General features: G+C 48.6%; 2 protein-coding genes across 2 annotated transcripts in view; both read left to right on the top strand.

Moving 5' to 3' along the window:
- Atp6v0a4 (ATPase H+ transporting V0 subunit a4) overlaps positions 1 to 4,780 on the top strand; it is a 42,405-nt gene extending 37,625 nt beyond the window's left edge. Inside the window, exons 17-20 of the mRNA XM_029478635.1 lie at positions 102 to 209; positions 1,651 to 1,768; positions 2,613 to 2,784; positions 4,183 to 4,780. Coding sequence (XP_029334495.1) covers positions 102 to 209; positions 1,651 to 1,768; positions 2,613 to 2,784; positions 4,183 to 4,276 — 492 coding nt within the window. The 3' untranslated portion in view covers positions 4,277 to 4,780. The remainder of the gene's footprint in view (positions 1 to 101; positions 210 to 1,650; positions 1,769 to 2,612; positions 2,785 to 4,182) is intronic.
- Positions 4,781 to 6,436: 1,656 nt separating this feature from the next.
- Svopl (SVOP like) overlaps positions 6,437 to 9,862 on the top strand; it is a 64,676-nt gene continuing 61,250 nt past the window's right edge. Inside the window, exon 1 of the mRNA XM_021164258.2 lies at positions 6,437 to 6,508. The gene's annotated coding sequence lies outside the window, so the exon portion shown is untranslated. The remainder of the gene's footprint in view (positions 6,509 to 9,862) is intronic.

Below are 9,862 nucleotides of genomic sequence, written 5' to 3'. Positions count from 1 at the left end.
GGGATTAAAGGCGTGCACCACCACTGCCCGGCTTTGTTAATACTTTTTAATAACTCGGAGGCCAAACTGATAGGTGTCTTCCTCTCCTTACTTGTCAACAGCTGCAGTCTTTCACGATCCACGAGGATGCTGTGGAGGGTGACCACTCGGGCCACTCTTCTAAGAAGACTGCAGGTGCCCATGGGATGAAGGACGGCCATGAGGAGGAGGTATCTGAGACGGAGTACCAAAGGCCAGCCTCTCAGATTGCATAAGAGTCTAGGATTAGGATATGATCTTTACAGTCACAAGGGTGCAGCCACCATCCTGTCTGAATGAACTCAGGCACAGGCTAGAGGGTCTAGGAGCCTCTGCTGGTCTCAGCCTATGGCTTCTTAGTCCGAAGGTTTCAGGAAGTCCAGGGATGTAGATCAGAACAGGGAGTTAACATCAACTATGAAGATGCTTTACTATTTTAGCCAATTACTGCTGTTATCTTTAAGAGCATGTGCGTGCCAAGCAGCCTAGAGGGTCCCTTGAGCTGCACCAGAAACATTGTGTGAGCCTAGCACAGGTGCCTCCTCTGGTACCACAGCTTGTGTCTAGCTTGAGGTATTGGTGTAAGCAGTGGATTGCTGTAGATCCCAGCTCTTTTCTTCAATTTAATGTGCCTGGCTTTTCTAAGCCCTGGTCTCACGTCTAGAATTCCCTGCTGTATGCTTCCTCTCGTGCAGTTCACTGTCACCCCAAGCTCAGCACCCGTAAGTCAGCTGCCCCGTCTTCCAATCCAGTGTTATCAATGCCATCCTTGGCAGCTACTTAAGGCTCACGCACCTCGAGTCCTGTATGATCCCTGACCCTAACTGGGTAGGAGACCCTCTTCATAGTCCCGGAATACTCCGTGAGCCAGCCAATACAGTCGTAGTTACCATTCCAAGGGTTCTCAGCACTCTTTTCTTCTCTCCTCTCTTCCTGGTGAGATTGCAAGCTGGCTCCAGAAGTATGTTAGAGGATATTATAACTTATAAGCCACCAGAGTTGTCAAGGGGTTTAGGGCATGCCTTTTGCTGTAGATGGATTTTATTTATTTATTTATTTATTTATTTATTTTGGTGAGATTTCTAGAAAATTGCAGGTTTGCAGCTAAAAAGGAAAAAAGGCCTTAATCAAATGTTAGATTTTTTAAAAAAAATATTTATTTTATGTATATGACTACACTGTGACTGTCTTCAAACACACCACTTCTGTGTGTGTGGGCATCGGATTCCATTACAGATGGTTGTGAGCCACCATGTGGTTGCTGGGATTTGAACTCAGGACCTCTGGAAGAGCAGTCAGTGCTCTTACCTGCTAAGTCATCTCTCCAGCCTGAATGTTAGAACTCTAGACTCTTGCTGGCTGTCTTCCCATTCCATTCTTATCTATCCCGGCCCACGGTGACTCTGACTGATGGTAATCTAAGATACAGTTTGTAACTGACTGGAAGACAGGAGTTCAAAGCCCTCCAATTACCCTGATATGATAAAAATTTATTACAATATATCCTATCCCATAAGAATGTAGATTACTATAATAAAAAGGAAAATTAGATTTTAATGTTCCTACTTATAAAAGGAAAAGGGAAGGGAGAGAAGGAACTAATGAACTAAGATAGAAAATGCTCTGTTGCAGTTCAACTTTGGAGACATCTTTGTCCACCAAGCCATTCACACCATTGAGTACTGCCTGGGCTGCATCTCTAATACAGCCTCGTACCTTCGGCTCTGGGCCCTCAGCTTGGCTCACGCTGGTGAGTGTGCAACTCGGGAATGTATGGAGCAGGAGGAGGGGAGAGGAGTCAGCACCCATACTATCCGGAGAACAGGCTTACTGCATTCATCAGCACGAGACCCTTCCCTGGGTCACTTAACGCTTTTCCTTGGTGTCTTTCTGGTCCTTAAACAACCTACCATAGCTTCCCATGCTTCTGAATTTATGTGAACAGAATCTTAGCTTGGGCCTGTGAAGCCACATCAGACTGTGTGGCTTCAGCCAGACACTGAATTTTCTTACAGTTCTGAAGGCTGGAAGTTTGAGATGACAGTGCCAGTGTAGGTGGGCTGGGGTGGAAGCTTGCTTCTCTAATGTCCTCACGCAGATGTGTGGGGGAGTGAGAGCTGAGATGTCACAGTGAACAAGTTCTTAATTTCCCTAATCCCGTGGCAAAGGGACCCCTCTCATGTTTCCAATCACCTCCCCTCCAAGACCCTGTCTCCAAATACTGTGACCTGGAAAGTTCAGATCTCAACATGTGAGCCCAGGGAGGGCCACAGACAAACCGTGCTTCATGCATTCTTTTAGATTTAGCATTTTTGTGCCTATCTCGTGTTATTTCAAATTTGTTCCTTTTGCTGCCGACAGCTCTAGTTGGCTTCCTTTCCCTGGGGATCAGTGCGGTGCTGAGTATTTGTCTGGTTCTTGTTGTTGGAAGCTCCACCACAGTGATCAAAGCTGTGGTGCACAAGCTCCCACATGACCCTCAGAGGCACCCTGGCATCTGAGGTGATAGGCTGAGAGGGATGTGCACTGAGCAGATGTATCCATGACACAGCTGGAGGCTGAAGATGTCCTCCCCCCCCCGCTTGCTCCCACAGAGCTGTCCGAGGTGCTCTGGACCATGGTCATGAGCATTGGTCTTCGCCTTCAAGGCTGGGCAGGGCTCGTTGGCGTCTTCATCATTTTTGCGGTCTTCGCTGTCCTCACCGTGGCCATCCTTCTCGTCATGGAGGGTCTCTCAGCTTTTCTGCACGCCCTCCGGCTGCATTGGTAAGCCTGCTTGTCCCCAGGGAGCTGGGGGCTGAGTTGGGGAAGGGCCACCTGCAGGGCTGGTGGCCAGAGTCACAATTTAACTCCGTTTGTGGAACCTTAGTTATCCATTATATAGAATGCATGGTGTAATGGATGTTCACATGTACGCAGATGTGCTGGCTGCCCTGTCATGAAGCCCTCATTTGCTCTCTTGTTACTACAGCTGGCTTCAGGTCACTTGGCAGATCTGACACAGGCTTATAGAGAGCCTGTGAGTCAAGTAAGAGTGCTTAGCCACTGTGGTTGCTGAGGGCAGGAGTTACAGCAGTAGAAACAGGCCACTCAACTCTGCAGAGGAAATATCGGAGTACCCCAGGAAGCCCTTAGCATCCACAGATGAACCCGGAGACTACGGTGCAGCTAGATTGAGGGTGCTATGTTGTTGTAAAGCCATCCCGACCGGCCATCCTCAGTACAAACCGGGGCTGCTATTGTTAGGGAACATTTTATTTTGATTTTTTTTTTTTTTTCATTTTATACATTGAGTGTTTTGCCTGTGTGTTTGTCTATCTATATACCTTATGTATGCAGTGCCTGTGGAGGCCAGAAGAGGGCATCAGATACCCTGGGGCTGGAGTTATACACACTTGTGAGCTGCCATGTGGGTGCTGGGAGTCAAGTCTTCCTCTGAAAGAGCAGCCAGTGCCATTAAACACTGAGCTACCTCTCTAGCCCTAAAAAATATTCTTATGTTTACATGTTGAGTGGAGAGAATCTCCTGTCATCATGCTGACATTTCCCTCGATTGCATGAAGCACATCTCTGTAGCACCACAACACAGAACTGAGCGAGGGTGAGGCTGGACAGGAAGTGACTTTTAAAAACACAGGCCAATAGCCTTTTTGCAACTTGATGTGCCATGTTTGGTTGCTATACCTGAGAGGCCTGCCCTTTTCTGAAGGGAAATGGGAGCAGGAATGGTGGGGGTTGGGGGAGGGGGAGGAGAGGAAGGAGAGAGAGAGGGAGAGGGAGAGAGAAGATGCAGGCTAAGCTTCTGTTTATTCTGGACTCTGCAACAGGAAGTCAGGGTGGAGAAGGGAAGCCATGCACAACGGCAGAGCCTCATGCACCCACAGATGATCAAATAGTGTGTTGCGGGGTGGGGGCGGGGCACATCCTTGCTTGGATGGAGGCTGTGGAAATTCATGATGTGGGGGAGGGGTGTGCTGTGGCCTGTGAAGCCTGAGGAAGAGAGGTGGGAGGAAGAAGGTGTGGTAAGGAGGCTCAAAAGGTCATCTGGTTCCCATGGTGTTCTGAGCCTTGCTCCTGCCTCCCTGCCTGCCTGCCTGCCTGCCTGCCTGCCTGCCTCTAGCTGGCATTTCAGTCTGCTTTTCTTGCTCTTCCCTATCACCACAGGGTGGAATTCCAGAACAAGTTCTATGAGGGGGCTGGCTCCAAGTTCTCCCCCTTCTCCTTTAAGCACGTCCTGGAAGGCACAGCTGAGGAGTAGGTCTGTCTGTATCCTGGTGCAGGCGACGGCTGAAGAAGCTCACTCTTGTCTCTGACGTCAGCCCAGGCCAGGTGTCCCAGGCTGCAGCCCTTCTTGGCTGTCTGCAGTGTGAAGCTGTGTAAGGTGCAGTATTTAACAGGACTTAGCCACCTAACTGAGGGGCTACTTTGGTGAATCATTTGGACTTCATGTATAGTCTTCATGATCAAATACTAAAATAACTGGAAAATGGGGGGGTGGGGGGGCAGACACTTGACCACCATCTTCCTGTGATAGTTTATTTTTATTTTACTTTCTTTCTGTTTGAGACAAGGTCTCTCTTGCTTTAACTGTTCTGGAAATAACCACACGGCCAAGGATGTCCTTGACTTTGAACTCAGGTTCCTCCTGCCTCTACTTCCCAAATGCTGAGATGACAGGCAGGAGCCCCCCTCACCTGAAGTTCCTGCGGTATTTCAAGTGTTATAATCATGAAAATAAATGTCTGCTTTATTCACTGTTTAAGATGTCGTTATTCCAAATTAATCCTTAACATTGAGCACCAGCATTTAAAGGCCAACGCCAAGGCCGGAACAATGGGGTTGCACAACCTAATCCCCAGGGCAGGATTAGTTTGTTTTTCCTTCTCTTCCCCCTTGTCTCAGGCTTAGCATTACAAGGTTAGGGACTCTCAAACATTGTCACCCCACAGGAGGAAGCACAGCTAATGCCCTCTGTGGGAGAGGGAGGCCCAGCCTGGCTCTCTGCATCGCTAAGTCCTGAGAAATGAAACATGACCACATGACATCATTCTTGGGGCGCTGTTTATTGTCAACACGCACTGTGCTGGGGTAACTGGAGCAGGAGATGCAGGCATGGTGAGCTATGGGAACAAAGACGGAGACTACCTCATAGTTGGGGGACTGAGAGCCCAGAACCAATGTATTAGGATCCCTGGACTGGTGATACCCCAAGTGCCTGAGGAAAGTGTGCACTGGCCTTTCTGAATGGCCTGAATCCAGGTGAAGACCCTGCCAACGCTATCGAAACCCTAGAAGTAAGACTAAGACTAAGTCACATTTGTAATGCTCCACAGTTGACTAAGTCCTTTTTTTTTTTTTTTTTTTGGTTTTTCCGAGACAGGGTTTCTCTGTGTAGCCCTGGCTGTCCTGGAACTCACTTTGTAGACCAGGCTGGCCTCGAACTCAGAAATCCGCCTGCTTCTGCCTCCCGAGTGCTGGGATTAAAGGCGTGTGCCACCACTGCCCGGCTGACTAAGTCCTTTTTATATAAAGAGCTGATTGTATTCAAATTTTCCTTTTAGATGGGAGTATGCTTGCGTGTGTTAGTGTGTACAGGTGCAGGCACATGTCTTCCATGACACTTATGGCGATTAGAGGACTACTGGGTACACCAGGCTCGATGGCCTGTGAGCTTCCAGGGAAGCTCCTGTCTCTGACTCCCATCTTGCTATAGGCACAGTGAGATTATAGACTCACACTACTGTGCCTGGCTTTTACATAGCTTCTGCGGGATTTGAACTTAGGTCCTCATGCTTGTGTGGTGAGCACTTTATCCACTCGCCATCTTCCCAGCTTGGGAATCTTATCTTTTAGACCCCATCTGCTGACCTGTGTCAAGATTGACTGGGGTTGATAGAAGCAATGCCCAAATCTTCTATGCACTTGGCAAGGAGAATAATTCCATTTCTTGTCCAATGATGTACATGATGAGGAACACAAACACAGGCACATTTGGCACATAGAGGGCTCTCCACCTCTCTAGACTATATAGAAGAGGGATTGTAAGACCTGGGCAGTGGAGGGGATGCTCAAACCAGTGACAGCTGACAGAATAGACCAGCTTTAAGTGCCTTTGGGAAGCCCATGGCTCTCCTACTGCCACGACCCTCAGGGAGTTTTAAGTTCTCAGTGCTGGTGTTCTTCTGGTCACCCATCTAAAGAAGGTACCCCGAGGCTTGGCAGCTTCAATCTGTCTCTGAGAACACTGTTATTTTCTCGTTAACAAGGGATCCGGTGAGGGCTGTTTTGGAGGGGGTGTGACCTCAGAACGCCAGGTGGCTCCTTAATGAATCCACTCTGGAGAAGTGAGATGAAAGGGGTGGGGGCAGGGAAGGGGCCAGGCCACTCTGAAAGGTGAGTTCAGAGGAGAGAGGCCCCCAGTGCTGCCAGAGGGCTGTGGGGAGACAGCCATCCAGCGCACAGGGACCTGAAAGTTCCAAGGGACACAGAGGTGAGAAACTTTTAGGCAACAGGCTGTTTTTACTGCTGCTGTTCAGTGTAGGGGGGGGGAGCTGACTATTTGTGTGTGGCTGGAAGCAAATGGAGTGCGTGCGAATTTTTTTTAAGTATTTGTGTATTGTATTTTATGTATTTATATTATGTATTGTATTGTAAGTATTTTAAGTATTTATGTGGAGGTATATGTGTGTGTGTGTGTGTGTGTGTGTGTGTGTGTGTGCATGCATGCACATAGGCTTGTGCCCTATGCACATTCCCAGAAGTCAGATGAGGACCCCAGGTGCTCTCTGTATCCCTGTCCCCTTACTCCCTTGAGAAAGAGTCTCTTACTGAACCTGGAGCTCTGCTGGCAGCCAGCGAAACCCAGTCCCCCTCCACGCCCTGCCCTCCCTGGTGCTGTTATAGAGGGCCACAACCATACTGGCTTTTTATATGGGTTCTAGGAATTTGAAATTGGGGTCCTTATATAAGTATTCTCCCGGCCCACTTATTGATGATGCTATAAAACAACTGCATCACACATCAATAAAAAAGATCTACAGGGGCCCAATCATTTCTGTTTTCTATTCAGTATATGGAAATACAGTAGAATGAAGTTATCAGTCTTCTGGGAGTTTGGTTACTTGGGGCCCCTCCTGCACTTTTGAGTGGCAGAGTCAACCCTTAATCTCTCCATGTCTACCCGTATCCCCTTCTCTGGCTGTTTGAGGGGCATGCCTTGCATCCTCATGTCAGTGTTTGAGGAAGAGCTGTCTGGGATGCTAGTTCTTCTCCTTGTTTTGCTGGGTTTGTTTGGTTTAGCTTCTGCCCTGTCCTCCCTCTTCTCCTCCCTTCCTCCCTCCCTCCCTCCCTCCTTCCTCCATCCCTTCCTCCTTTCCCTCCCCTCTCTTCTTCCTCATGAGACCCTCACCTACCTGAGGAGCTGTTGGCAACGACCGATGGCTGTTGGGGAAGGAGAGTAGTGAATGCACTACAGAGTCCATTGTGTAATTAGATGCCACTACTTCATAAAAAGTTACCAACGAGAGGATGGAGAGATGGCGGAGGGAAAGGGCTTGCTCGTGTAAGCATGGGAGCTGAGTTTAGATCCCCAGTACATACGTAAAAGGCCAGTATATGAGGTAGCATACACTCATAATCTCGGTGTTGAGGAGGCAGGAACAGGAGGATTCCGTGGGGCTCACTGGCCGGCCAGTCTAGCCTAAGCAGTGAGCTCCAGGCCAAGGAGAGACCTTGTCTCAAGGGTGATGGGTGACGTTCCAGAGGATGACACCTGAGGTTGTTCTCCACGTTCCACGTGCACACAAATGTCTGGGGGCAAGGTGTGAGGGAAGGCAGCTCACAAGGAGTTCTCCGGTCCCTGTGTGTATGTGTGTGTACTCGAGCGCACGTGTACGTGACACACCCTTACCAAATAAGAACACCTCTCCAAGAAGTGTCTCAACAGTGTTTGGAAAAAGGACAGTCATTTTAGAAGTGATTTCCCACATTGGCAGGCTCCTGAAGGGGTGAGATCAACTGTTTTAAGATCTGAACCTAGCTCCAGATTGAGACAGGCCCTTGTCTACGTCCTCAAGGGTTAATCCAGTGGGGAAGGTCCAATGAACCTGGCTAGGGGACCACTCCTGGGAAAGTGGGTTACTTTAAGATAATGTACTTTTCCATCCTAGAATTCCTGCCTCTTAGTGCACTCCCCATGAGCTGCTTTTGTGTGTCAACTTGACACAAGCTGGAGTTATCACAGAGAAAGGAGCCTCCCTTGAGGAAATGCCTCCATGAGATCCAGCTGTAAGGCATTTTCTCAATTAGTGATCAAGGGGGTTGGGGGGAGGGCCCAGCCCATTGTGGGTGGTACCATCTCTGAGCTGGTAGTCCTGGGTTCTATAAGAAAGCAAGCTGAGCAAGCCAGGGGAAGCAAGCCAGTAAGCAGTACCCCTCCATGGCTTCTGCATCAGCTTCTGCCTCCAAATTCCTGCCCTGTGTGAGTTCCAGTTCTGACTTCCTTTGGTGGTGATGAACAGCAATGTGGAAGTGTAAGCTGAATAAACCCTTTCCTCCCTAACTTGCTTCTTGGTTATGATGTTTTATGCAGGAATACAAACCCTGACTAAGACAGCCACAGCGATTAGCTGGGTTTGTGTACCTGTCTAAGTTTTAACTCAGAAAACCGTAATGCTGGCCAGAGCCCAAGTATGCTTTTGATCTCTTTAAGTGATGTGTTTGGGCTTCCTTGCTCCTTCCCTTTTGTGTGTGTGTGTGTGTGTGCCTGGTACCCTCAGAGGCTGGAAGAGGATGTCAGACCCCATGGAAGTGGACTTAGAGAAGCGTGTTGGCCCTTGTGTGTGTGCTGGGAACTTAACCCAGGTCCTCTGCAAGAGCAGTAGGTGCTCTTAGCTACTAAGCCATCTCTCCAACTCCCCTTGTTCCTTTTTGGACGCTCACGGCCCCCACCGTGCTACCTGAGAGCAGGCCGATATCCAGGCCAGCCTCTCCCTTCTCCTGGAGGCAGCTGTGAGATTTACAGCTAGCCTGCTCTGTCCTTTTCCTTCGACTCTAAAAAATGGTCCTCTAGGCTCCATTTCAGTTCATTCTGCCCCCGAGCTTCTGTTTATCTCTGTTCTTAAGTGGTTTTACTAAAGAGACTTGAGATCCACAAAGGAGGACCCTGACTTGCTGGGACTCCCCAAGATTTCTGGTAAAATCACTGCCCTACCTTTTAAGCCTTTACTCGGTAGAGAAGATGGACCTGTGCCTACACTTCTAGATGATGTCACACTGTGGCTTCTGTTATTTAGAATAACTTCCTTTTGTTTTTGCTGCTTAGGAGGGACAATTTCATGGATTATTGCTGAGTAGCATTGTTGTGATTCCCTGCTCTCTCTGTGACAGTGACTTTCTAGAAGAAAAAAACCCAAAAACCAAACCAAACCAACCAAACAAAATAAAAACCAAACCCAAAAGACACAAGAGGATTTCATTGTCACAGGGTAGTTGTTTTAACGTCTATCTTGTGTGTCACCAGCTATGTCGGACAATTCTTAGGACATGGAACACATTATGCCCTCCCTTGAAGTCCTCACAGGGGCCCACAAAACACAAGACATCCCTCCAACACTTGACACACAGGGATGCCCATCCTGGGCTACTGTAGGCAACAGTCTGTGGCTTCTAGGTTCTAGGAAGAGGAGACGTGTTTCTGGGTGTGTCTGTGTGTGATGTGTCAGTTTTATTGGACTACAAGAAGTTGTCACATCACACACAGTGACTGTATCCATTTGGAGGTAAGTATGCAGCAATGGAGCCATCCTGAATGTTTGTGGCTAAGTCTACTCACCTCAGGCTGCTT

This window comes from Mus caroli, chromosome 6 (genome assembly GCF_900094665.2).
Source record: "Mus caroli chromosome 6, CAROLI_EIJ_v1.1, whole genome shotgun sequence".
NCBI lineage: Eukaryota > Metazoa > Chordata > Mammalia > Rodentia > Muridae > Mus > Mus caroli.
Note: the sequence above shows the minus strand (reverse complement) of the source record. Positions and strands in the feature narration are given on the sequence as shown.